At 36.3% G+C, this 27,561-nt stretch overlaps 3 protein-coding genes across 3 annotated transcripts; 2 read left to right on the forward strand and 1 right to left on the reverse strand.

Moving 5' to 3' along the window:
* Positions 1 to 287: 287 nt before the first annotated feature.
* Positions 288 to 15,988, forward strand: LOC114539344 (alpha-actinin-like). Its single transcript, XM_028559973.1, has 27 exons — positions 288 to 485; positions 680 to 914; positions 1,012 to 1,098; positions 1,203 to 1,290; positions 1,423 to 1,501; positions 5,500 to 5,581; positions 6,480 to 6,565; positions 7,527 to 7,619; positions 7,887 to 7,961; positions 8,486 to 8,641; positions 9,046 to 9,122; positions 9,463 to 9,592; positions 9,899 to 9,990; positions 10,357 to 10,402; positions 10,510 to 10,572; positions 10,825 to 10,887; positions 11,090 to 11,167; positions 11,316 to 11,453; positions 11,886 to 11,970; positions 12,238 to 12,353; positions 12,949 to 13,032; positions 13,260 to 13,313; positions 13,626 to 13,694; positions 13,971 to 14,048; positions 14,253 to 14,333; positions 15,002 to 15,160; positions 15,556 to 15,988. Exons 1-27 carry the CDS (start codon positions 390 to 392, stop codon positions 15,712 to 15,714), a joined length of 2,649 nt encoding a protein of 882 aa, XP_028415774.1. The 5' UTR covers positions 288 to 389; the 3' UTR covers positions 15,715 to 15,988.
* A 1,981-nt stretch (positions 15,989 to 17,969) lies between these two features.
* LOC114539348 (H/ACA ribonucleoprotein complex subunit 2-like protein) lies at positions 17,970 to 21,636 on the forward strand. Its single transcript, XM_028559978.1, has 4 exons — positions 17,970 to 18,087; positions 19,870 to 19,939; positions 20,257 to 20,362; positions 20,997 to 21,636. Exons 1-4 carry the CDS (start codon positions 17,970 to 17,972, stop codon positions 21,120 to 21,122), a joined length of 420 nt encoding a protein of 139 aa, XP_028415779.1. The 3' UTR covers positions 21,123 to 21,636.
* A 1,090-nt stretch (positions 21,637 to 22,726) lies between these two features.
* Positions 22,727 to 26,952, reverse strand: LOC114539347 (72 kDa type IV collagenase-like). The gene is made up of 4 exons (XM_028559977.1): positions 26,771 to 26,952; positions 25,369 to 25,536; positions 23,953 to 24,123; positions 22,727 to 23,152 (listed from the first exon to the last, which is right to left on the reverse strand). The coding sequence occupies exons 1-4, from the start codon at positions 26,874 to 26,876 to the stop codon at positions 23,139 to 23,141; spliced, it is 459 nt and encodes a 152-aa protein (XP_028415778.1). The 5' UTR covers positions 26,877 to 26,952; the 3' UTR covers positions 22,727 to 23,138.
* Positions 26,953 to 27,561: the final 609 nt, after the last annotated feature.

Genomic DNA, 27,561 nt, shown 5'->3' on the forward strand with positions numbered 1-27,561 from the left:
GGAGACCTGGAGTAACCCTCGAAAATTGTATATAGCATAGTACCACTACTGGTAGTAGGGTGCATAGTCGCATCAAACTTGTTTGTTTTTCTGCGCACTTTCTTGTAGTTTAAGCACTTAATGCTCTCAAATTCTTGAGCAACCCCCACTGCTTTAAATTATACTTTATTGCCTTAAACAATGCCTGGATTTAGCGTGGTCAAACAAGAACAAAAATCTTTGAATACCACGAGTGCAAACGTCCGCATCTTACCTTCTATTGGAATATTAAATAGTTATTGATGTCACGTGGTCAGTCTCCCATCCCTCGATCGAGCTGCTGGGCATCTCTAGTCGCGTTTGAGAAGAAGCAGTTTGATATTGCTGAAACCAATTGAATTGTTTCAAGTATGGCGGACGAAGAGCACGAATATTATGGCTATTATTACGGGGACGATGAAGATCGGGGTTTACTGGATACCGCTTGGGAGAATCAACAGAAAAAGGTACGTACGTTGCTTTGCATCGCTGCCACTCTGGCTTCCACTTCAGTGTCTGACTTTATTATAAAAGCGTGTATTATTAATAATAGATATACTCTTAATTCGTGCAACCCCACTGGTATAAACTCAATTAAGTGTACATCGTGTAATCTGCGACAAGCTGTCGTCTTTATGCAGTGTTTTTGTTTCGATTTTAGACTTTTACGGCTTGGTGTAACTCACATTTACGAAAAGTAGGCGTGCAAATAGAAACTATCGAAGACGACTTTCGTGATGGCCTCAAGCTTATGATTTTACTCGAAGTGATTTCCGGTGAACGATTGCCGAAACCTGAACGGGGCAAGATGAGAGTGCACAAAATTACCAACGTTTTAAAAGCGCTCGACTTCGTTGTCACGAAGGGAGTAAAGTTGGTTTCTATCGGTGCTGAAGGTTTGTAGGGTTGTAATATGTACATATTCACTTAGCACACATTGTATCTCATGATATGACAGAAATTTATATTGATATATACACGTACGCTTTGTAGAAATCGTGGATGGTAACTTAAAAATGACTCTGGGCATGATATGGACTATCATTCTACGGTTTGCAATTCAAGATGTCGCTTTCGAAGGTATTTACTAGCAGTACGCGAGTGTTGAAAGAGGGAACTTTGCGTGTAAGAACATATTTTGCATGGCGTTTGTGTTCCTAATCTCTGAATCTCTTTGCAAACAGAGTTATCGTCAAAGGACGGCCTTCTCTTGTGGTGTCAGAAGAAGACAGCACCCTATAAGAATGTCAATGTTCAAAACTTTCACAGAAGGTATTTTGTAACATATACTGCACTGCTTGTAATTAGTTCCCCCCGTGTGTTTTGCATATTCTAATAAACCTAAATTGGTTGTTATTGGGGTTAATTCAGTCCCCATATTAAAGCTTTTGGTTTTGTCCTTAGTTTCAAAGATGGTTTGGCATTCTGCGCGCTTATTCACCGTCACAGGCCTGAGTTGTTAAACTATGCGGAGCTCAGACAGGTCAGTTATTATTTTGATAATTTCATAGCACGCGAACATTACATTGCCTTATATGGCATATAATGTTCCCCAGAGGTGTGTCTTATTCCAAGCTTTTGTTTTGATTTGCGACAATCTGCACAGTATACTATAAAACGACTTCCGCCCACCGCTTAGCAAAATACTTTCATTGGGCTAATTAAAGCGACATATCTAAGTTGTCCGCATCAAGTAAAAGCACTATTGGTGTTTGAGAATAGATTTACTTGTCAACCAAAATAACAGTCTTTTATTGACTCATATTAATTTATAATGAAATTCATTGGCTCATAAAGAGTTACTTAAACATTTGCAAAATGAGCTTCTTTGTCCTAAAATATGTGACAAGTTTGAAATGATATTTGAGGCAAGGTATTTCATTGCTTTTGACAATGCTTAGAGTGTTCATTTTCAGTTTTCACTTACTTCCTCTTCGTTTGTGCAACAAAATAAGGTAGATTCTTGAAACCGAATAATTCAATCTTCTGGTCAGTACTAGCAAGTTATCAGCCTCTTCTTGGCAGGTTGTTGATAATGTGGCTGACTTAGTGAAAAGCTATCTATTATTTGCCCCATAATTAAACAAGGACATTGTGAGCTTATTAGAATGCCAAATGATTCAAAAAGTTTCTCTTAAACCATGTAAATGATTGTTGCATATCATTCAAAATATGGGTTGGGTCAGACCAAGTGTAGATGATATTACAACCTTCGGTTAATTGAGAATTGGGTTGATGTTTCCATAACTTTTCAAGGAATTATTTTTGTCTGTTGGGTTAGTTTTCTATTACTAAGTTACGTAGGTTAAGTAGTTTGTCTGGGGTAAGTTTGGTTAGTTTTCTATTAATAAAAATCTCTTTCGTGCACACATGTAAATGTTTTAGGCCTTAAATTGGAAGATTATGATCGGCTTGTGAACTAAGCACGTCACTCGACTCAGAAACTTAGATATTCTCACCATGTTTATGTCACAGCAGGCATGTTTATGTCACAGCAAAGCAACCTTACTAAAAGGCTGGAAGGAAATATAGTTGTTTTTCACATATATGCACCTTCTTAAATTTCAACACTTATTTGACAATTAGCATTGTTTAGTTTTCTCGAATTAGCAACCACACCTCAGTGTCAAAAACTGCTACTGCTTTTAAACTTTTTAGTGAGGTAGCATATTATACAGAACTGTTGTAAATACAACATATTAATTTGACTTTTACAGCTGATAGTTTTTGCCCTGGTTGTAGTATAGAAGATTGTGGGTATGCAAATGTCCAGAACTTTAGGAAGTATAAATTGTAAACTAATTGCTTTAAATGTAAGCACATTAAAAATGTGAAGTCAATAATTTCATATGCAAGTTGAGGTCTGAGATGTGCACTAATGACATAGAGGATCAAAATGTCAATGGTTCCCAATTTGGTGCTAAGTTTTTCAGTGTCTTTGGAGTGTATTATTTGTGGAAAATGTCTTTGCCACAATGTTGTACTATGGCAGCTCAGCATTTGTGTGAGAGGAAAACACTCAAAGAATGGAGTAGAAGCAACCAGTTTTAAAACATGCATGAGTTCAATGTGGTTTACTAGAACCCGCAAGGGTATGAGTAGGCACTAAGATTTGAAAAACATCTTCGAAATTCAAGATTTTCGCTTGAATAAAACAAGCCAACAACGCTCTTATGTACAGTTTTTGACTGTATTTTAAAATTATTGTGCTAGTAAAGGCTTTTTAGCCTTTTTATTAGAGCAACAACTTTTACATTGGTGGGAAAATCTATGAAAATATAGACAAGGAATGTAATGAAATTTATGCATCTTAATTAATATAGAGCTAGTTAATCTGCATGAGACCAGAAGACTTACTAGCATGTTGCTAACAGAAACCCTCATAATTAACTGCTGGGTACATTTCCAAATCATGACATGAAAATTAATTACCAAATAAGGTTCAAGATAGAAGTTGATTATAATTGATGCTTTATGTGAGAATTTGATTTGCCTTTCTAATTTCCTATGCCATTTCCTTCTACCAATAATCCGTGAATTTTGATTTTTTACAAGAGAATTATTTTTTTTCATAAAATTCTCCGGAGCCATATGCATGCTAAAAATGCTAAAACTGTTGGTAGCAACATTTTTTTCACGTATTGTGAAAGCATATTGGTGAGAAAATTGCATTTTTTAAATATTGAAGCTTGAACGCGTCTTCTAGCAAGAAATTTAATATGACTCTGTCTCTGTTTCAGAAATTCTATTTTCATGAATTATTTCATTGTTAGAAACACCGGACGTGATGTCACAGATGTCACATGTTGATTTCTTGCAGGGAAATCCAAAAGGAAACTAATTTAGTTTTGCAATTCTCGTAACGATATCCTATCCGGTATTTTTGATGTTGACCCTGAAGAAGTCAATGAGAATGGAATTTCCTGTGACAAAAATATATTGCACTAATTTATACGAGCTTAACTTTTGCCGTGTAAGTGGCTCTTTAATGAAGAGAGGATTCAAATATTTTCAAACATGCTTTAGACTACCGTTGAGGGCTTCTCCGCTTCATGTATACGATAGGGGCCACCAGCTTTTTACCAAGCATTTATGACAGATATTCGGCTATTATGCACATTCTCAGTTTAAAGCCATTTATAGAAGAGAAAGTAAATAGCGACGTGTGAAATTAACTCACGCGTATAAATCAAAAGGTCAAATTCCTTAATTTTTGGAATTTTTTGGATGAAAATTCACTGCTAAGAATACCCAAACATTAATCGTAAACATGTCATGGTGAGTTGTCAGACCAAAATCTCCAACTCTGTATTTAAGAGTGATTGAAATATTTATATTTCAAAATGATATAGTTTCTTAATTCTGATTGTGAGTTCCAGACCCGAACTAATGGTTTTAACCCAAATCTTTTCCTGTCATTAGGATGCTGTTTAAACCAGCCCCTTGTTATAAATCGCCTCAGACGCATTTTATGAAAATCGCACTTTATTTCTCCCGCTAGCTGGTTTACAAGCCGAAATAAGCTTTCATTTTAGTCTAGCCCTGCAGAGAACAGCAAAACATTCCTTGTGGTTCTGCAATAACTCTAGAAGGAGTTGTATCTTCAAATGTTCTTGAGTATTACATAATCTTCTTATCTTCTTCCTACAAGTATCTTATACTTGTGTTTCAGTGAGCCGTTATAGTTTAATATGTGTGACCGATCTGTCATATCTTAGCTAAAGGATGAGGACTTTGTACATTACTGTGGGCGGTTTTCCTGGTTGAATGATTGGTCGGTTTTAATTTAGTAACGGTCCATTATAAGCTGGCAGTTAAATTTGTTGTACTTAGTCTTAGTAATGGAGCCGTGGATGCCTAAATATAGACCGCAGACAACTGCTAAGATCTTGAATATTGGTCGGTCTAGTTTTTTTGTTCCTCTATTTGAGGTCCAAAAACCAGCGAAACATGTCTTATTCTCCTTTAAAAACAAAACAAGTCAGTTATCATGTGGTAAAAGCGAAAACAGAAATTTGAAGTGATTGAAAACGTGTATGTTTGGACCAAACCTTTTCTAAGTGCTTGAATGATTGAATTTAATTCTCGAGAACATCAATATTTGAGCAATTCAACTCTGCCTTTGGCCCAAAATGCCACTTACAATGAAGGCCAAAACGTTACTATGGTTTAATATGGTATTCTGTATTCAGCTTTTGGTTTTTTTCGGGGCAAAATTGGCCTATGTTTTAAATGAAAACCTAAAGTTGTTTTGAAAACCTAAAGTCCCTTCTACATCATAGTAAAATAAAGAGCAACTACCAAAGGTGCCAAATTTAGCCGTGCCGTGACAATAAAATTAAGTGTAGTCTGCGTAAACGGGGCAGGATTTTGACAGCTAGCATTTCTACATGCAGTTCAGTTATTTTGATTAAGCTCAAGTATTTGCTATGTTTGACTGTTTATATGCATGTAATAATTGCCTTTCCTTCCACCTTTCAGGATAACCCCGTTCACAATCTCAACCTGGCTTTCGAAGTTGCTGAGAAACACCTTGATATCCCAAAAATGTTGGATGCAGAAGGTAAGAGAATGAACTAGTTAAACCGATTTCGTATGCGGATTATGCGGTTTAGATCAGGATTAATACCAATCCAGGTCAGTTATCTAAAATATAAACACGCCAACCTGGGGTAGTTTAAACCATCGCATCAACTTTGTTTTCCGAAAACACTATCATCATCTAATTTAATATGATAAGGTAAAACGAAGCACAAAATCTAATGCTATAGGATTGACTTATATATAAGGGGCTGTTTACATGAGCTCGGTTACCCGAGATTCAACGAAGCGTGAGATGATTTTGAGGTATTATGATCCTGGCAGTCGTATAATCACCACTACAATAACATGTGCTTGTTTGGTGTCATAAAGACTTATTTCAATACCTCAAAGTCTTCTCACGCTTCGTTGAATCTTGGGTAACCGGGCTCATGTAAGCAGCCGCTAAGTCATCTGGGTTCGGGTCAGCCCGGCTGGAACCCTGGTTAATTTGCATATATAGTCTGGTTTTCATCATCGTAGTAGACAATGAAGCATAGAAAGAACATAGTGTGTCGAGTTAGACTGATATAAATTAGACTTAAGCCTATATATTGCATTCATAACATGAACTTAACCAACAATTTTCATCAGAGTTAAATTCGTCCTTTAGCTCACTAGTTCTCTTGATGGTGTTGATTTCAACTGTTGGCTACAAGTTCCATCATATCTAAACCATTTTCCCAAGCACGTTTTGAGAACATAACTGTCAAATTGTCACAGTGGATAGACCTTTCTCGTAATGACGTCAAACGCCGAAAGCCTATTAATAAGTTTGATTGGCTCCGCAAAACTAACCAGCCTATCCAACTTCGTGTAACATCAGGCTTTCCGGAAAATAGGACAGGCAGTCTGGAAAATATTCCACTTTATTATCCTAGAGATGGCAAGCATGGAGAAGCCCGACGAACGTGCTGTGATGACGTATGTCTCCTCATATTACCACGCTTTCTCAAGTTCGCAACAGGTAAAATATTTCGTATTGCCGTAGGCTCGTTTCAAATCTCTCTCTTCTCTTGTGCTGAAAAGGATCAGTTGAAATGACTCATGTATGGTTTTTTATCAACCACTGTTGTGAAACTCTCACAATTTCTAAGGACTGTATAATTCAACTGACTGCGACACAGCGACAGTTAGCAAAACCATCAAATTTTACGTTTAATGCATATATTTCACAATAGCGATACAAATTTACAGAACCATTCTACCTTTACTAACGATTGGGTTATATTTATAGTGTTTCTAAAGGAGGAATATATTTTAGGACCTACGTTAAAGAAAGAACATAATTTAAGACCACCTAAGCTAAGAACATTGCTTACTTATTTTAGATCTGTTTATGGGATTTAATCTACGTTTATTGCATTCAGAGGAAGAACCTGTCAATTACAATGCATAGGCATTGTTACAACTTGGACTTTGATAATGCTATAAAGTTCCCATGACTTTTATATACAACCGTTATATTGAATATACTATTATACTTAACTGGACATAACAGTTCACTGGAGATAAAAATTTACTGGACAACCACGTATACAATTCTTTTAAATTTCCCATGTGTTGAAACCATAAAATGCTTGAAGTCTTAAGAATTTCTCTATTATTGGTGCTAAAATTTTTTCCAAAATGAAAATTACATTCGTCCAATCAAAATCCGAGAACGGCGATGAAAAATCGTTCGTCCAGTCATTAACCATGATTATTCTGCTAGCGATATTTTTGTTATTTTTACTTTTACCCTTGGGTTATTTCTACTTGAAAACGAGTGACGACTCATTTTACAACAATTTCAAATATAAACAGTCGAGTCCTTAATTAATTTTATACATGAATTCAAAATGAAATATAGTGCTTTGTAGATATGGCTGGGTGTATGTTTGCTGTTTTCAGTATTGTTAAGTAAGCGAACTTTTTGTGTTTTTCAGGCTGAAACTGCATCTAAACGAATTTGCAAAGTTTTGGACGTGAACCGGGAAAATGAAGGACGAATGGAGGAATACGAGAAGCTCGCCAGTGATGTGAGTAATTCGAGTGCGCATTTGGCATTTTGGCTTAATTTTCATATTAATCTCCTGATTAACCGGGGGATCAGCGTTGGGATTAGGATTAAGGTTGGGATCTGGGTTTTGGTTGAAGGAAAGGAGTAAATCTCAGGATTAAGGTTAGGATTAGATTTAAGATCAACTTTGTTAATGAATTCAGATTTTTGAAATCAGTGGAAACTTATCCAGTATTTCAGTATAATCTTATTCCTAATGGAGTCTGGTTTGTATATTATTCTGTAGCTGTTGGATTGGATTAATAAAACGATGCCATGGCTTCAAGATCATACATCTGACGGTACTTTACCAGGAGTTAAGGTAGGTGTGTCTGTGTTTTTTTTTCATTACCGACTATGTCAAATTTTAGAGATAAAAAGATCTTGAAAGCCCTCGCGTCATAATTTTTAATCATACTTGTGATGTAATTTGTAACACATGCATGTTCCTCAGAGTTTATTTAAATTCATTTGATGCCGTCTTATCGATCTCTACGATCTATCTACTTTACTCAGTGAACTCAATGTAAGTCGATTGAAGCCGATTTAATGTACCCAGTGTCCAGTCTCTTTCTAAGTTTTTTTCTCTTCACGCTTGATGATCGCGCAGGGAATAGAACTAGTCCTCAAACTGGGAATAGAACTAGTCCTCAAGATCGGCTTAAAATTGACTGCAAAGATAGCGACCAATTAACCTTTAGTTATCGTTCCAGTTTAAATAGAGTTCATTGACTTCACTGAAAGATGACAAGTGTGTGATTCAGGCGATTCAATGATTCTTAATGTCAGTCTACAACTCATTCTGTGAATTTTTATAGTTATAGTTCGTTTTTGGGTTTTTTCTAGAAAAAGTTGGAGGAATATCGTAAATATCGTGGCAATGAAAAACCCCCTCGCGTTGAAGACAAAGCTAGCCTGGAAACACTGTTCAACACTCTGCAAACCAAACTGCGATTAAACAATCGTCCAGCATACCTTCCCAGCGAGGGAAAGATGATTAACGTAAGTTTACTTTTGATATTGCTAATTTGCTTTAGTGCTATCGGCATCTCTGACGCTACTTTGTTTGTTGTTTTTTTTCTACTTTCTTCTCTCATCTCAGTGGTTCTTCTGTTGTCATCGTCCTCTCTGTCGTCTTTCCATTCTTTCAACGCTACCTTTTCCACCGTTGTTTCTGCGCATCTTCCAAGTTGTTGCTGATGTTGTGTTGATGCTGTCGTCCCAGTTGTCTCTTTGTTGTTCTACCTATACTGTCGTTTCTTTTCCCGCTATCCTTTCTGCAGTACTTTCTCTAGTCGTCCTTGTGGTCGTCGTCATTCTGCTGATTTTCGGGCCGCGTTTTTGTTGCCAATGCTTTTATTGGTATCGTCCCGCAGCGTTTCATTTTTGATACGTTTCATTTATAGGACATCAACAACGCCTGGAACCGGCTTGAAGGAGCGGAGAAAGAATTCCAGGACTGGTTATTACAAGAATTACGAAGGTAACCTGGAAATATACAAACCAATGAGATACCAAGAGTACTTCACTGAGATTTTACTAGTATAGTTGCTGTATCTATATATATTTGTCGGTCGAATATTTGAGCGATAGTAGCTAAATTGGAGTTGTTGCGAAAAAGGCAGCTCCACTACAGGAAAATTAAAATGTAGGTGTTTGTGAATGCAAATGTCTTCACATTAACATTCGTAAATCCCATCTGCTTCAAACACATGGTACTAGACTTAGTGTATCTGCAATCGAACCGTTAGTTAATAGCGAAAACAAAACTTCTTGGATGTGTTCATGAACGCAATTTTTACTTTTCTCGTTTTTGAACATAGAATGGAAAGGTTAGATCATCTTGCGGCGAAATTCAAGCACAAATGCGATATCCACGAAGCCTGGACAGAGGGAAAACCAGAAATGTTACAACTGGATAACTATTCTGATGCCAGCCTCGCTGAAATTTTGGTATGGTTGATCATGAAATATTTAGTCTTTCACAACATACGACACAGAAGCTGAAATTGGACACTGTGTACCTTGAGTATATATTAAATCATTTTCCAAAGATAGAAACATAATTGAACCCTATGTTAACCCCAAGAAAATGCCGCCATATTTAGTAATTCTGTGTCACGCGAGGATGCATGTCTACGCGTGTATATATGTTTATCTAGGAAAGATCAAATCCACGGTCAATAGTTACGTCAACGGTCAGAATCGTATATCTCAATATAGCTCCAGATATGTTATATTTTGTTTCTTTTTCTCCAGGCTTTGATGAAGAAACACGAAGCATTCGAAAGCGACCTCGCCGCGCATCAAGATCGTGTCGAACAAATTGCCGCTATTGCTCAAGAACTGAAGTGAGTTGGGAATCATTTCTATATAACAAAAATTGAAATACTCCACAATTTCTCATTGGTAAACAAGTCAACGAAAGTAAAACTGGAATTATCAAAACAGATTCAGTTCATGCAAGCTTTCGACATCTAGTAAGCCTCAAAGCAAGGTTTATGACCTCGCGTAAATTTTGAGTGGAGTTACTGTTTTTCCACTCCGGTGGAGGGACTCTTCTATTGTTGCATGAGCGTGAACGCAATTTCTCACATTCATTTTCAACGTCGAACTTGCCGGATGCGATAGAAAAAAATGTATAACGAGGCATTTTAACTCATCCTCGTATAACTGGCAGGCATTTCTGTCCATTCATTTCTTGCCTTGATATTTAGCGCTCTGAAGTACAGTGAGATTGACGGTGTGAACTCGCGTTGCCAGGTAACGTCTTAAAAGCGTGTATATGGGCAGATCTATACCTCGATGAAAATAGTTATCATCTACCGAAGGCCGACCCACGCTCAGATATTTTTCATTGTTTTTTTTAGTCTATTTGCGATGGTTGGGACACACTAGGCCAGCTTGCTGTCGACAGAAGGCAGGCATTGGAGGTAAACGTTTACGTACTCCGATAGACAGGTGCATTTTTTACCATTTTACATGAAGTTTTTAAAAATTTAGGCATTCTGAGATTGGCTTCGCCTGAAAAATGTAAAAAAATCTGCCGATTAGATTCCTTCATGTTCTCTAAGGAATGACAATAAAATGTGTTTTCGTATGCGAAATATTCGAATTCCTCCAACGATAGGTGAAATTTTAGCTACGTAATCCTTATTTTTTTTTCAATTCCTGTTTCCTCATAGGATGCAAAAGCTCGCCGAGAACAAATAGATATGTTGCGTTTGGAGTTTGCTAAGAAAGCTGCAGTAAGTGTTTTAGTGTGGATCTCCATTATCTTGGATAACAATTTCATATCCATTAGTTCCAGTTGGTCCTAATATGCCAATCTGGCCTGTATCTATATACTGTACTGTAAAAACGTGTTTCGTGGTAGACTTTTAAAGGTGTATATGAGATTATATTGCCTTTCAATGCAGATTTTTTATTTATTGTTTTGTCTCCTAATAGCCGTTCAATAACTGGTTGGAAGGTGCTAAAGAAGATCTCATGGATATGTTCAGTGTTCATACAATTGATGAAATCCAGGTGCGTTGCTACGGGAGATGTACTTACTTCAAGAATGTTGGTTTCCTTCTCACCCCCACTACACCCCTACAACACCACTACCCTATCCCCAACCAACAATCCCCCTAAAGTCTTGTGAAGTAATGATTGATTGCAATTCTTGTTCTAGGAACTGTTGGATGCCCACGAAGCATTCAAGGCAAACATGCAAGCTGCCAACGACGAATTTGATTCAATTATGTCCCTTGTCTCTGAAATGAATGCACTGGGATGTACTGACAATCCCTACACGACGCTTACACCTGAGGTTTGTGGCCTAAGGAAATATCTTACACATGATAATGCAACGCCATTTATCCATGTCGTACAACCACTGGCAGTAGATATTCAATGTTGCAACTTCACGCAATTGCGCATAGTTTCTGCATACCTGTATTTAACATTCCTCTCATATGCTGAGATTTTGAGATTAGTGAAATGACCTGAAGTTAAATTGGCTAGTAAATATGTTTCTCTGTTGATCGAGAAATGTTTTTAAAGATATGTTCATGTGTATAAGCCAAACTTAACTTAGATTTGAATAACTTAGCATCAAATGTGGTATAACAACTGCCTAAAATAGACAAGACACGCTCTCCATGGTTATATTGGATCGTATATTAGATCTGAATACTTAAACTTTGTTATCGAATACAACTATCCTGGCATATGACATAGCCTTGTTTTTGATTATGTACAGGATATCCACAACAGGTGGACCGAAGTTTTGGATTTAGTTCCGCAACGTGAAGAACTCTTGAAGAAAGAACTTCATAACCAACAATGTATCCTTTGGAAGAATATTTTAATCATTCGTACCTGCAATAAATATAGTTGTATCTCGCATTGTTTTTGTAATGCAAACTAAAGACGTCTTAAATTGGTCGGATGGTGGGACGAGTGGGTGTGTTATAGTAATTCAAACCAGTGTAATCTCAAACACGCAACATTTCTACGTTAGTACTCTTTAATTTTTACGTGGTATAATTTAAGTATCTATTGTATACGTGATTCTGTTTCGAATGTAGTATTTTCTTAACTGCTGTGTTCAGCTAACGAACAACTACGTCTGAACTTCGCAAATAAAGCGAACGTTTGCGGTCCTTGGATTCAAACACAGACTGAACAGCTCCGAAACATTGGCATACAAAATCACAAAACGTTGGAGGTAATATTTTTTGTCACCATACCTCATAACCCGTATCAACAGCATAGACGAATTTTCATGTTTTCTACTGGGGTGGTGCTAGAAATCTATAAATATAATCTTGCATTATACGTCAAAATTGGAGAGTGATTTTGTCTACACTCTAAATCAGAACTAGAATTTACCTTTTATTTGACTTTTTTGCTGTTTGGTTCTGTTATGCCTAGCACAAATTCATGATTCAGTTAATAGTCTAAATAAACTTATATAAATTTAACTACCATGCATGCTGTAGAAATTCACAAATTTTACATTCCACGTGCGCTTCAGTCGGAAGTGAAGTACTTCATGACGTACTATTGTGAGAACACTTTCTTTTACGTTATTCTTCGTATATGACAAATTTTATTTTTGTGGAAAATTGGGGGGGGGGTGATTTATTTTTGGAGGGGTGAACAACTTGTTTGGGGGTTATGACCCATACTTGGGGGTCAATCATAACAATCCGCCTATATTAATCAACGTGGTGACGGCAATTTTTGCAACTTAAAAGAGTTTCTAAATTATAAAGATGCAAGAATGTTTCCTAAATGTTATGTTCTCTTGTTTTCTCTAGGATAATCTCAAAGTGCTGCAGAGCTTTGAAAAGACATGTACTGCTTATAAACCGAACATCGATGAGCTTGAAGACATCCACCAGGTATTTAACATGCAATCACTTCAGAAAATATACTCCAGAATGCTAACAGCTGACTGAAATTGGACAGCAAAAATTAAGTTGTCATCTGTTTTCTTTGCTCTATGCCTGCTTGCCTGCCTGCCTGCCTGTCATAAGACGGACTGAACAAAACTAGCTTCTCTCAAATACCCAGCTTTAGCTTTTATACGCATGCTTGGCGTGATATCTCTATTTTTCTTCCACCTTAGGGAGTTCAACAAGCTTTGATCTTTGAAAATCCTCACACGCAGTATTCAATGGACGTAAGTCAACAATTCATTATCAAAATGGTTACAAACGATGATTATCAAAATGATTACAAATGTTTTGAAATTACGGCATTTGAGTAAGACTATTATATAGCGTTTTGTAGGTCCACATTCGTCTTTCTTCAGACGTTAGGAAATACTTAATATGGAGACATAATAGGGATTCATTTCAGGTCGGTTTTACTTTGCAGCCTACGAGCGCTTTCGTTGCTGCAACATCACCAGTGCCTCATAGAATCCTGGAATTAGCAAATCCTAATGCTATTTATAGGACTTATTTTGTAAAAATTTCGAGGTGCCTTTTAGGTACTTCGCGTCGGCTGGGAACAGCTGCTGACTGGAATAGCGAGAAATATCAACGCCGTTGAGAACCAGGTATATATTCTTCTATTTTCAAATGAAAGCAATATTAACTGTCCGAACTGCAAATATTTTATTTACATCCAATTTATATCCAATCATCAACCAATCACAGCAGAATTTCCGTTTTTCTGTGATGATGGTCCAAATTTCCTGAGAATCTTATTCCCCGAGCACCCCAATATCCTGAAGTGAAATCTCGCGAATTCTTAAGTCACATCATCTTTACCGCTTCCTGGGCTATTTTTGCATACGACGGAATCTTAACATTAAAACTTTTGCTTGTCCTAGATATTGACCAGAGACTCAAAGGGAATCACCGAAGCACAAATGAAAGAATTTAGAGACACTTTCAATCACTTCGACAGAGTAAGGAATCCTTCAATTGTGGATAGTTATGTTTTGTTAGGAGAACAAAGCCTCTCAGACTATATTTAGACCATGGTAGAACCATCCAATGACACTTTGGTAGGCAGTAAACAGCAGTCAATCAACTACAACTAATTTCTGCTAGCGGACTGGAATTCTGCTAAAGGATGATAGAAAGGACTGACACATTGCTTTAATTTACAGGACAAGTCGATGTCTTTGGAGCCTCATGAGTTCAAGATGTGTCTTATTAGTTTGGGATACAATTTGAAAGAAGGTGAAAGGGTAAGTGAAATGTGACATATCCTTGCCGTTCTAAAAATGTCAAGTTTAGCGGGCGACGAATGGTGTAATGTAATATGGCGGATAGTCCTATTATAGGTCTGTCACTATGTATAAGTGAAACTCGGAAAAATTACACGGTCGAGGAAATCTCAGGTCTTTTCATTTTTAAAGAATAGACCTTATCTGTTATGACGTTTTGTATAAAAAATGATTTAACTGCAAACATGCACGAATACTTTGACAATTGCCAAATTGCCAAATCTTGCAATTAGCCTTAGTTCTGGCTTTAAGCGTCATGGTCGTAATTGTGAAATGATGATGCATGCCATGGGACGATAGTGGTAAGATCTCTGATCCGGAGATTAATCATGTTTGACTAGTTTATAATAACTTTTAGTGATATGCTAATATTCGCATAATAACTTTTAGTGATATACAATCTGTTAGAAATAACCGGAAATCTTATCCCGCACTTATCTACGGCATGCCCGAAACTAGCTTGTTATAACCATTCAGTTATTGTTTTATAAAATAACAAGGTAGTGTTCCAATTTGATTTCAAAAAGCGAATTAAATTTTCGTGTTTGGATGGTCTGATCCAAATACGGGCTTCGACCAATCAGAACACGCGTTATATACGTTATTTTATAATATGCTTTCTCGCATAGGGAGAGGAAGAGTTTGGTCGTCTTATGCAAATCGTGGATCCAAACGAAACAGGCAAAGTCACATTCCAAGCTTTTGTTGACTTCATGACACAAGAAGTGGCAGACACTGACACGGCCGAACAAGTCATGGACTCGTTCAAAATTCTCGCTGGTGATAAGGTAAGAGTTTACTCATTTCCAGAACCGGGATTGGCGCTATATTAGCCTAATTTTTTTTGTTCTACATTCATGTTCACATACTTTTAAAACAATTGCCTTGATAAGAAATCGGTCAGGCAAAAGGTAATTCCATTCAGTCGTAATTGTCGTGAACATGTAATTTCAACCGATGGTCTGATTAACTTATTGTAACCGAAATAGTCCGAAATTAATGTTCTTTATTAGTGCACCACGAACCATACTATCCCTTCAACCACCATGGTTCACGGCCCTTACGACTTTATGAAAACCAGACATAATACTACGATATTTTTATAGACATGTTCATGACAAAAAGGAAACAGGGCTGAAATGAATATTTTATCTTCGGGTAACAAAATTTATTTTCCTTTCAGCCATACATTACTGCGGACGAACTACGCCGGGAATTGCCGCCCGATCAAGCTGAGTACTGTATTGCCAGAATGGCGCCTTATGAAGGTGAAGATGGCGTGGACGGTGCCTTGGATTACATGTCGTTTTCAACTGCTCTGTACGGGGAGAGTGACTTGTAGACTGAACACTAGAGGTGGTAGTATTCAATCGTGACAAATTATTGGTTTTTATTCGCAAATTGTAATGTGTCAAAGTATAAAATTTAAGTAGCTAGAGAACCTTCGGAATCGATTCCAGGAAATTTGGTAAAATTTAACCGCATAAAAATGTTTTTGTTAAATTCAGATATCGAATGAGTAGATAGCTTAGACCTCGTGTACTTTGAAATGTGATTTGTGAAAATTTATATTTTTGACCATTTTATTATTAAAGAATTCTTATTGTGTTGATGAAGAACTATCACGATCGTAATGAAATTATAAATAAATATCCCGTTGATAATTAAACGCTAAATTTTGCGTTCCCGAATTTCGTGTTCAATGATTGGTATTTCGAGAAAAACCCTGGTTGTAAGATTTGAACGCTAAAAAGACTTATTGAAGAACCTTAATCTTTCTGTTATACCTTGTCCAATACATTCACATTTTCAGTTACCCCAGTACCCCACTATTTTCACTTCGGTCCCACCCTGGCCATACTTCAGTCCCGCCCTGATTGTGGCGAAATTGTCACCTATGCTACTTAAAAGTCCAGATAACTATTCTTAACTGATGGCTTCAACTGTTTCCATCCCTCCTGTATGTGGCTGTGTTGCGTACCGTTGTGGCTTAAACTGGGTGGTGTTGGTGTAATCTAAAAAGGGAGTGTGGGAAATCCGTATAATGTATATTTTGAAATTGTCAGTTGTTACATTAATGCATTTGATGCATTCATTGATGGTTCCTCACAAGATGATTAGCACTATATATTCCTTATTTCTCGTCTTTATGCCCGTTTTCACCGATTTTATGTGCCATTTTCTTCTTTTGATGCTATCGAGTGAATTAGTTATGTTCAAATAAGAGCTCTTATACATACATTTAGATAATTCGTAACTAATTACTCGTTCACATTTATCAAAAGAAGAAAATCGCAGAAGAAGAAATTCTAATTAGCAATCTTAATTAGCAATCCTAAAAAAATTTTTCTCTGATTTCCGTGATTTTCAGACCATCTCGACTCCCCAATTTTGGGATACCTCAATTCCTTAATTCGCATTCCCTCATGCTTCATCCGTCTTAAATATAGCCATTTCGAACTAGTGATTTCGATCTGTGAATTTCTATGCCCTGCACATAGGAGCCACTGAGCTCTAACATTATTTATAAGAGGTTTTTATAAAGGGTCTTAATTTCGAGTGGTATCATACACAACTCAATTCAAGCCAGGAACAGTTGACAAATAATTAGTCAACTATCGGTCCTCCGGCAGGAATCGAACCTATACGCTTATACGATGTTCTTGTCACTCATTTATAAGAGGGCTATCTTATCTATAAAAGGGGGAATCGGGAAACCGGTGGAACGGTGGAACTATTGACTCGTTGAACAGCTAAACTTGTTGAACCTAATTAAAGAACAACTGTTAGTATATATATTCTCTTATGTTAGTATATACTATCCACATCATAGACATGTATACAGTATTATCGCTTTCTGCATTTAAGATCCTAATTTGAAATATATTTATTGTTACTATTTTGCATAATGCCAACCTGGCAAGTGTTATTGTGAACTTAGGCTTTATTGTATTAGATTTTACCCAAGTGAAACATCATAATATACATCCCTTTCAGTGGGGCTTTTAATTAAAAGCATGTGGAAACTATAAGCTTGTGTGTTCATTTAGTTGGCATGCAAATTTTCAATTGAATAGTGATATCTATTCAAAATATAATGAAAAATGCAACAGAACATATGTTATATTGCAGTAATAACATTGCTCAAGAAACTGTTCTGTGTATATAATTTCCATTTTGCTTTCTAATATGTTTTATACAATACATTATACACATGTATAATTGTGATCAGATCCATATCCCGCTCCCGAGTTCCTCCATTACCCTGCGTCCCGGTTTCCCCTGTACCCCGGTTTCCCCGATTTCCCGCTCTCCCATTCCCGATCCTTCTATACCCCGATTCCCCCATTCCCCGATTCCCCGTTACCCCTTTTAAATGTTCTGTCATCGCGCCAACATTGGCCAACATACGAAGGCGAGCCGATTGAAGCCGAACTTGGGCGAAGTAAAGCCGAGTGTTATGTGTGCAGCACGTGCAAGTTTTATTAATCAGGAAAAAAAATATTTAGAAGACGGAGAGGATTAATCATTAGAAACCAGATTTAACAGTAAAAGTAAAGTTATGGATACCTCGACCGAAGGTATGAAGAAGAATCAATGGCAGATGAGAGTGCTAGGCTTTCATACAGCGAACTTGCCAAAATGGTGAATGAAATTGCTAAGCCTTTGGCTGCGAGAAAGTTAACCAAGACGTTACGTAAAACGGCTAAGAAAGGTACGTATGCTTAAAAAAACCTGTCTTCTTCGTTTTTCTCAATGGACCAATTTATTTAACCAACGGACATGGTAGATGTATATTAGTGGCGTAGGCCGCAGCCAGTGTTTAGGGGGGGAAACATGTTAGAAAGTCTGGACAGCAAACGTGATGATTTCCTGCATTTTTGAGTTGTTTTAGTCCTCCAAATGTAGAATATTATATGATTCATGCCAGAAATTATTACTAATGTACCTATTTATATGAATATGCCTAAGTTGCCAATCTGTTCAAAAGAGTACAGCAGTGCAGTCATCAATTTTGAGTAACATGGTGGCTGAGCTATTATTATAATTTGCTGTTTTTCTGCATATCCCCAATTTGGCCATTTGGTCTGACTAAAACCCAACTGGTGGCAGAATGGGTTTAAAGCTTGATAAATTTGAATGCACAAAATGGTATAAATACCCTCCAAACATCTGTAATGTACTCAGTGAGTCAGTAGTGGTGGATTCGGTGTACATCAAACGTACAGGTCACTTGATGGGGTTAAAATAATTCCTAATTTCAAACATGCAAGTTGTAGCATAGCTCATATCATTACCACATATATTATTATTACACATACATTATTACATGAGAGAGCGATATTGATTTGTCAATTCAGCGGGGCTTGCCATGAGTCTTGACCGGTCTGCAGTGATTTTGCACATTTAACAACATTTGCTTCACATTGAATAGTTTTATAGTGATGGTCAGAAGAGCTAAAATCCTTTATAACCATGCTTGTAATTCGCTCAAAATTAGGGAGTTTTCAAGACCGGTGGTTTAGCCTGATAAACTGTTGATGAGACCTGGTTTATGATCAATTGGTTAATTTGTTAAAGCATCAAACCAGTCGCAAATTTTTATTGGCTAGTTCTATTCGACCAGTCACCACTTAATGTATTCATACTGTATGCCTTCAAGTTAGCTTCACCCCTTTGATCACCATTTTTTCAATTTGAATACTGCATTACCAGCAGATTAAAAACTCTGGGAAATCATTTCACTGCTACAAGGCATTGATATTATGTTATATTATATTATAAGTGATTGAATATAACAAAGGTCAGTCTGCTTATTTGCAATATTGCATAAAATAATCTATGAATAATTAACTAAAATTTGGTTTGTGTCTCAAAACTTTTTGAAGCGGGTAATTAGTAGAGCTGGATCTGCCCCTGAATGTACTAAGCTACTTAAACAATACAAAAAAATTAGCATTCGACAGTTGGACCCTGCTGAGTTTTATTCTTACATCAGCAATGATATATCTTGCTGGCAAGCTATGAAATCGATATCAATTACCATGAAATACATGTTGAATAATTGATAACAATATACTTTTTATGGACCCTCTCAATCTATATGTTTTGTCTTCATTTAATACCCACATTCATTAACACCAGACTGTGACTATAAGTTAATCCACCAACAGTGCCATTTTACACTGTAGATATTGCAGAAAATTCAGTGATGAATATACTGGAGGGGTGCAAATTTAGGTATCAATACAAATTTAGGGGATTTGTACAAAAATTAGTGCCCAAGTTATAAGTAATTTTAGAGTATTTGGAAGTTTAGAGACAATCTAGACAATCCACCTTAATGGTTTCATGCTTTTTTAATGCTTCCCTCCTTTCAATGATATATTGAGTATTCAGTGGCCTGAATTTAAAATTTTAGACCAAGAAGTTGTTGCTTAAAAAACTACTGTTAGCAAAATTGTGTTGAGCAAGTTCCTAAATTGTTTAACTTCAGCTGTAAAAGTTAAAGCAGTGAACAGAGGTGTCAAAGAGGTGACAAAAGCCCTTAGAAAGGGTAAAAAAGGGTAGGTTATCCTGCTGAACTCTACATTCTTTGCTGGTCCAAATGATAGGAAAATATTTTCATGTTTATTTTACCTATAGTTTTCAATTGTCTGTTTGGATAATTTGTTCATAATTTAAACTGAAATATGTCTTAATGTGTCTGTCACTATTTGTCACTTTTTGAAAAGTGAATAAATATTTAAAGCCTGGTGCAAATTGATATTCCCATCAGAGGGCTGTAGTTAAGATATTGCATCCTAAGCCATTTGAATTTTGGAATATGTAGCTACTGCAATAAATACATGTCCACTATCTGAACATTTTCCCTTCTGAATAGAATTGTTATTTTGGCTGGTGATGTGACCCCCATTGATGTGTATTCACATCTGCCAGTGATGTGTGAAAACCGGAGTATACCATATTGTTATGTTCCATCAAGACAGGTAGGTATAAGTAGTAAATACCACATTCAGTCAGTGTTGAGGGGGATGGGGGGGAGGGTGTTTATTCATATATTCAGACGGATTTCTTTTTAAGTGCAATAGCCTACAATAGAGAACTGTCGGACCGTCGGAACTGAATATAAGAGAAAACATATTCCGAAAATAAACATCTTGTAAACTCAAGACATGAGTTATTAAAAAACAAGACACAATATTCAAGGTGATATTTCGACTCTATTTCAAAGTCATTGTCAAACCTATAATGTCAGCGTTCTTCTCGTTGATAGCATCATTTAGCAATAGTTTGTGGAATCTGTGTTGTCTCTTCTTCCTTCTCAGCTGATTAATGTTCTTCCATCTGACAAACTTGGGATAGACTTCAGAAAATAGAGTAATAAAATAGAAATAGAGTATTGAATTAGAGTCGAAATATATACATATATATACCCCCAATTACCGTTATAGTTATGCCCCTGCATCAGATCAGTGCCCTGCATTCAGTGTCATTTACAGCTAGAAGAGAAAAGATAGCTTTCCTCTACATGTTTAACTTTGTGTAATTCTGTAATATTCATACAAATAGTAATAATAATTTGGGTTTTTTTCCTAAACAAAGTCGTTTTCTCGTATGTAGAATCTTGGACTAGCTGTTAATTCGAAAAGGCCGACATGTACTGTGATGATCCAATGTCACGATGATATCAAAGACGAATATGAGAAATGCTTTGCTGAAGTAAAGTCATTACCGTTACCTTTGTAAATTGGCTCGTGTTGTTCATAACTAGATTGTTTTATTTCGAACGTGCATGTGTATATTTATAGTTTTGTATAAAAGGCGTAAATTCTTAGGAGTAAAATTATTATTGCCCAAAAAAATCGTGTGGTTCCTTTTTTCCGTAGCCTCCTCCGCAGGCATACCTCTTATGTATTTATATTAGTTATATTAGCCCAAGCCAAATATGCATTTTTTTAATACATGCATAAGAGATGCCTGCGAATGAGGCTAGGTTTTTCGATCTCTCTTGGTGACATCAGCCCACGTAAAATGATTGCCAGTTCGGAGATATTTGCCATCCCACTAGGACCATATCATCAGAAAAATATGGAAAAAATTTTAAATCAGTTGACTCAAAATAATGCTTGGACAGATGGTATTAGTAAAACTACATTAGTGAAACTACATTCCCGGCATTACCATCCTATACACATTAACCACGCTTGCTCTTGTCAGCTACCTCTGGCTCTGTATCTCAGTGGCAAGAGCATTGCACCGACATCGCAAAAGCATAGGTTCGATTCCTGCCGGAGGACCGATAGTAGATTCATTTTTCCATCAACTGTTCCTGGCTTGAATTTGATGTGGGTATAATTCCACTCGAAATTAAGACCCGTTTAAGTTTAAACTTTAAACCTCTACATTCAACAAAGGTTGACTTAAGCCCATTTTCCACTAGGCGAATTTATTCGCTTCCTACTTTTATCAGTTCGCGCAAATAAATTCGCCTAGCCTGAGAACGGGCTTTACAGAATACAAAAGTGCTAATACTTACTTAAGTACTAAGAACTTACTGACTGAGAGTGAGGTCTGTACGGTAAAATATCAAACCGAGGTCGTGCTGTATTGACCGAGCGATAGCGAGGTCAATACACCAAGACCGAGGTTTGATATTTTACCGTACAGACCGAACAGTCGAAGTTAGTAAGTTTTTTATTATATGGCATAATTCATGCAGACATTGTAATGATTAATTCTTTATAAGTAATTTTAATGATCAATCTCATCCGTGCACACGACACCAAAACATCGGCCTAAAGTGAAAAAAAAAACGCTCTATTTTGTAAAATAGAAATTTATTTTTTTTATTTCAAATTCATTATTTTCCGTTTAAGAATTTAATCTGTTTTTCAGTTAAAATTTAGTCAGTTTTTGCCGTGAGTTTTGCCTTGTTTTCACAGGGCAATAAGAATTGCGTATTGCCCGTGGGCAATACGGGAAATCCGGACCTGTCAGCAGCCAATCAAATTGCAGAATTAACCAAAACAAGCGCTTGCCATATAATAATAATACTTAATTACCTATACTAGGGTTATTACCTTGGACTAAAGTAAATTTTTTGTCAATGTCTTTTAAGGCAATTCTATCGGATCCAATTTACTTCTGACGTATGGAATGTAGTCTGCATGTGTTATTAACAAAGCAGTACTGCGTTGGTTTTGGTTTCTTTGCCGCTCATGAATGAACAACCTCGTACCCGGGGTCTTTGCTTTTCGTATAACGCTCATTCCTATTGCTAGCCAACAGACTATAATACATCCATCTGAAGGGAATTGGATCCAACAAAATTGGATCGTGTGAACAGGTCTTTAAAAAGGGTCTTTTTTATGGGGGGGTATTTTATGATGTATTTGTTTTATTTGACCTAGATGGTGAAACAGTTGCAGGAGTACTTACTCCAGCAACATTTATTTTACTGTATTGAATACCTAAATAAGGACTGCGTTAGCGGTAAAACAGGAAAGTAAAATCTTTGTTGGTAAATTCTCACGACCATTTTAACGTATGATATTATACGGATGCTTATTACATTACAGGCTATTTATGTGATATATGATACAATCTTAAAATCAACATTACTTCTATGTATGCACGATACAATATATGACTGCAGTAATATTCGCTGTTTCTGAATAACAAATGAAAACTTCTCTCCATCTGTTGACGATATCACACAAATTGTTCATCTCATCATCTACTGACCATGCAGGTTGAATTGTTTCAGCACTCGTGAACTACGATAAAATTTTATGAATTCAGTGAGTTGTTCATCCAATTTTGCATATAGCCATAGCTGGAAATTAACGAAATGCCAAGAGGACACTAATTCCGTTGGGAGGTTTAAATATATGTTACGGACGGTTGATCCTGGGGCTCGTTGCCAATTAGCCTTTCTCACTTTTTGCTTTTCATGTTGTTATAATTTTTAAACCCATTGAGAAAATTGAACTCTTCACTACTATAAAGAATTTCGATGGGCGGCCATCTTAAACTCATGTAAGGCCCCGTTTACACTATACTCGATTTATTGGCACGGCTAAAATAGGTACCCGTGCCTGGCCTTTATTTTGGTAGCCTGAGCACGAATAGAGTTGAGTGTAGTGTAAACGGGGCTTAACACACAGCATGTACTTTCAGTACCTAATCAATACCCTTAAGCAATAGGGAGGCCATCTTCAATATCAATTCGGAATCATATAGAGATAGAAACAAGAAAAAGACTGAATTACGTTATAATTACAGTACAATCCTCCCGTTATTACATTTTTCAAAAATGAAATTTTAAAATGGCGCCTCTTAGCGCGCGTACGTTTTCCGCTGTACGATTACATCGCTAACTGCAAACTAAATTGTCAAAGTAAACGTGTTGGCACGTTCACGCGAACAAATAAAACTTGTCAAAGAAAACATTTCTCATAGAAAATTTGTTGTGAATAACGCTGCAATTGCCATAGAAAACTTGCTCTCTGTAATGGGCTTTAACGTATTGCGTGAGACGTTTTACCCTTCCTTAATATTGTACCATATCCCTTACCACTGGCACAGTTCTCCCATGTCGATACATCATCTATGACGTATGTTGTGGTTCCGCACCAGAATACATTATTGTTGGCCACTGTTGTACACGCGCTATACTTTATTCCACGATAATAAAACGGGAAAACACAGCATTTTCCCGATGTTGTTTTCACTTCGCAAGTCGCTCCTTAAAAATAAAAGTATACTATTGGTATGACTAATAGACCTTATCCGTAATTACGTCACAACATTGTCGTTTTAAATTTAGAACCACCTTTTAAAGAGATGGGTATCAAGTTTTACTCTCACAAGCTATGTGCAAAGATGCAAAACATCCTTCTTCAGCACATGCATGAAAAATAATTTTTGATTTGGACAAATTAGTATGGAAGGCTCGCGGTCTTAGCCCCTTATTTCTACATTTTTTGGGTAAAGTAAAAAATATTTTTCATGCATGTGTTGAAGAAGGATGTTTTGCATCTTTCCACATAGCTCCATTTCATTTAAGGTGGTTCTAAATTTAAAACGCTGCGACGATAAATGTTGTGACGTAATTACCAAAATGGTCTATTGTAACTATCAACGGGAATTTGGCATTTTACATCATTTTTTTCATTTACCACATCACGTCCACTGATTACATTGATTGAGTTCCCTTTTATTTTATTAACTGATTAGGTGGTCGTAAATTAAAAATAAGGTGGTCGTAAAATAATTAGGACTTAACCAGTTAACCAGTACTCCTGAAATACTTCTTAATCGAACCTCCATAGTTTTACTAGCTTTTACATCTAACATATGTATTTCGTTCTTATAAGCAAACGAAAAATCACAGTTCTTAGATTCTCGAGCAGGATAACTCATGAGTTATTTAAGTTAATTAGATAAAAGTTTCAGGACCCACTATACACACATTTTTCTCAGTGGGGCACGGAAATAATTGTATTTCGTTAAGTTGTAGTAAAATGGTGACAGTTTTTGTAAGATAAGTAATTCACGTTTTATGTTTGTGGCTTCACTGGCTTGCTAGACTAGTACTATTGCACCAATCTTAACAGTTGTAGATCATCTCATCATGGATGTTATTTAAGGCTATAATTAAAAGCAATTCCATGTTGATATTCTATATTTCGAAAGTTATCATGTTTTGAAAAATCAGCCATTTTTCATCGTTGGGAGTATAACTGGATTTAGTGATTGACGTCATCTTCCATTTAAAGTAATTTGGCTTGCAGTATGGAATGAAAAGATTCTTAATTTTTTTTCAAAGAATAAGAGAAACAATTTTTTGTATATACGCTTTTAGATTTGGTGTATACTACAATGCATCTTGATTCAAATGGTTGGCAAGTGCTGACTAAGTTTATCATGCAGACGGCAAGAAGAGTAATGGCGAACGACTTTTTAGTTAATATTGTACCATATCCCTTACCGGTGGCACAGTTCTCCCATGTCGATACATCTACGACGTATGTTGTGATTCCACACCAAAATACATTATTGTTGGCCACTGTTGTACACGCGCTATACTTTATTCCACGATAATAAAACGGGAAAACACAGCATTTTCCCGATGTTGTTTTAACTTCGCAAGTCGCTCCTTAAAAATAAGAGTATACTATTGGTATGACTAATAGACCTTATCCGTAATTACGTCACAACATTGTCGTTTTAAATTTAGAACCACCTTTTAAAGAGATGGGTGTCAAGTTTTACTCTCACAAGCTATGTGCAAAGATGCAAAACATCCTTCTTCAGCACATGCATGAAAAATAATTTTTGATTTGGACAAATTAGTATGGAAGGCTGGCGGTCTTAGCCCCTTATTTCTACATTTTTTTGGTAAAGTAAAAAAATATTTTTCATGCATGTGTTGAAGAAGGATGTTTTGCATCTTTCCACATAGCTCCATTTCATTTAAGGTGGTTCTAAATTTAAAACGCTGCGACGATAAATGTTGTGACGTAATTACCAAAAAGGTCTATTGTAACTATCAACGGGAATTTGGCATTTTACATCATTTTTTTCATTTAACACATTACGTCCACTGATTACATTGATTGAGTTCCCTTTTATTTTATTAACTGATTAGGTGGTCGTAAATTAAAAATAAGGTTGGTCGTAAAAAAATTAGGACTTAACCAGTTAACCAGCACTCCTAATCTACTACTACTAAACTACTAATCGAACCTCCATAGTTTTACTAACTTTTACATCTAACATATTTATATTGAAACCACAGTTCTTAGATTCTCAAGCAAGATAACTCATGAGTTATTGAAGTTAATTAGATAAAAGTTTCAGGACCGACTATACACACATTTTTCTCACTGGGGCACTGAAATAATTGTATTTCGTTAAGTTGTAGTAAAATGGTGACAGTTCTTGTAAGATATAAGTAATTGACGTTTTATGTTTGTGGCTTGCTAGACTATTACTATTGCACCAATCTTAACAGTTGTAGATCATCTCATCATGAATGATATTTAAGGCTATAATTAAAAGCAATTCCATGTTGATATTCTATATTTCGAAAGTTATCATGTTTTGAAAAATCAGCCATTTTTCATCTTTGCGAGTATAACTGGATTTAGTGATTGACGACATCTTCCATTTAGAGTTATTGAGCTTGCAGTATGGCATGAAAAGATTCTTAATTTTTTTTTTAAAGTATAAGAGAAACAATTTTTTGTATATACGCTTTTAAATTTGGTGTATACTACAATGCATCTTGATTCAAATGGTTGGCAAGTGCTGACTAAGTAAATTGTGCAGACATGCAAGAAGAGTAATAGCGAAGGACTTTTTAGTTAATATTGTACCATATCCCTTACCGGTGGCACAGTTCTCCCATGTCGATACATCATCTATGACGTATGTTGTGATTCCACACCAGAATACATTATTGTTGGCCACTGTTGTACACGCGCTATACTTCATTCCACGATAATAAAACGGGAAAACACAGCATTTCCCTAAACTTGTTTTCACTTCACAGGTCGCCACTTAAAAATAATTATATTACAGCATAGGAGAAATATTCCAGCCTGCTAGCTGGTGTGTGGGCGGGTGCTACATCCCCAGTTTTAGCAAAGTGGTCGGTTTAACGTGACGTCGGTCGGTAACAGCACACAAACGTCGGTGAAAAGTAGAACTTTGCTCACCTTGCTAGCTATAATTTGACAAGTCACTCGTCTGTTGATAAACCGACCAAAAGGCTATATGTTTTCTTTAGACGCACTTAAAGTGCTATGTTTCGGACAGTCTACCTTTGGACAGAACTTTACATCTTATTTATATTTGTTACGTCATATTTAATTTATCTTGATTATACTTTGATTCAACTTGATTTGCTTGCAATAGGATATGTGTTGATTTGTAATTTGATTCGGGACAGTTATATATATTAGGATAAGAACAAAGAGATTTGAGTTTGATATTGAGCATATAGCTTGTGTATGAAATGAAATGAAGCGCTGTTTCAAGCCGTAGAGACCCACTCTTCAGGTACTATAATCTTTATTTGTAATGTGTTAAGTTCTTTATTCACCAATCAATAATATAATGTAATCTAATCAAACGCAATCATTTTAGAATATATAAATAAATATTACGAAAATCTCTA

Source organism: Dendronephthya gigantea, unplaced genomic scaffold (genome assembly GCF_004324835.1).
Source record: "Dendronephthya gigantea isolate DGI-Jeju-01 unplaced genomic scaffold, DenGig_1.0 000200F, whole genome shotgun sequence".
NCBI lineage: Eukaryota > Metazoa > Cnidaria > Anthozoa > Malacalcyonacea > Nephtheidae > Dendronephthya > Dendronephthya gigantea.

What these genes read in the sequence shown, in the direction of transcription:
- LOC114539344 (XM_028559973.1), top strand. Translation starts at nt 390, where the DNA reads ATGGCGGACGAAGAGCACGAATATTATGGCTATTATTACGGGGACGAT. An exon ending in GTTCAAAACTTTCACAGAAG is followed by an intron (nt 1,291 to 1,422) that starts GTATTTTGTAAC and finishes TTTTGTCCTTAG; the next exon opens with TTTCAAAGATGGTTTGGCAT. An exon ending in ACGAGAAGCTCGCCAGTGAT is followed by an intron (nt 7,620 to 7,886) that starts GTGAGTAATTCG and finishes ATTATTCTGTAG; the next exon opens with CTGTTGGATTGGATTAATAA.
- LOC114539348 (XM_028559978.1), top strand. Translation starts at nt 17,970, where the DNA reads ATGGCAGATGAGAGTGCTAGGCTTTCATACAGCGAACTTGCCAAAATG. An exon ending in CTTAGAAAGGGTAAAAAAGG is followed by an intron (nt 19,940 to 20,256) that starts GTAGGTTATCCT and finishes CCTTCTGAATAG; the next exon opens with AATTGTTATTTTGGCTGGTG. An exon ending in GTTATGTTCCATCAAGACAG is followed by an intron (nt 20,363 to 20,996) that starts GTAGGTATAAGT and finishes TCTCGTATGTAG; the next exon opens with AATCTTGGACTAGCTGTTAA.
- LOC114539347 (XM_028559977.1), bottom strand. Translation starts at nt 26,876, where the DNA reads ATGAAGTATAGCGCGTGTACAACAGTGGCCAACAATAATGTATTCTGG. An exon ending in ATGGGAGAACTGTGCCACCG is followed by an intron (nt 25,537 to 26,770) that starts GTAAGGGATATG and finishes CTTATTTTTAAG; the next exon opens with GAGCGACTTGCGAAGTTAAA. An exon ending in ATGGGAGAACTGTGCCACCG is followed by an intron (nt 24,124 to 25,368) that starts GTAAGGGATATG and finishes TTTATTTTTAAG; the next exon opens with GAGCGACTTGCGAAGTGAAA.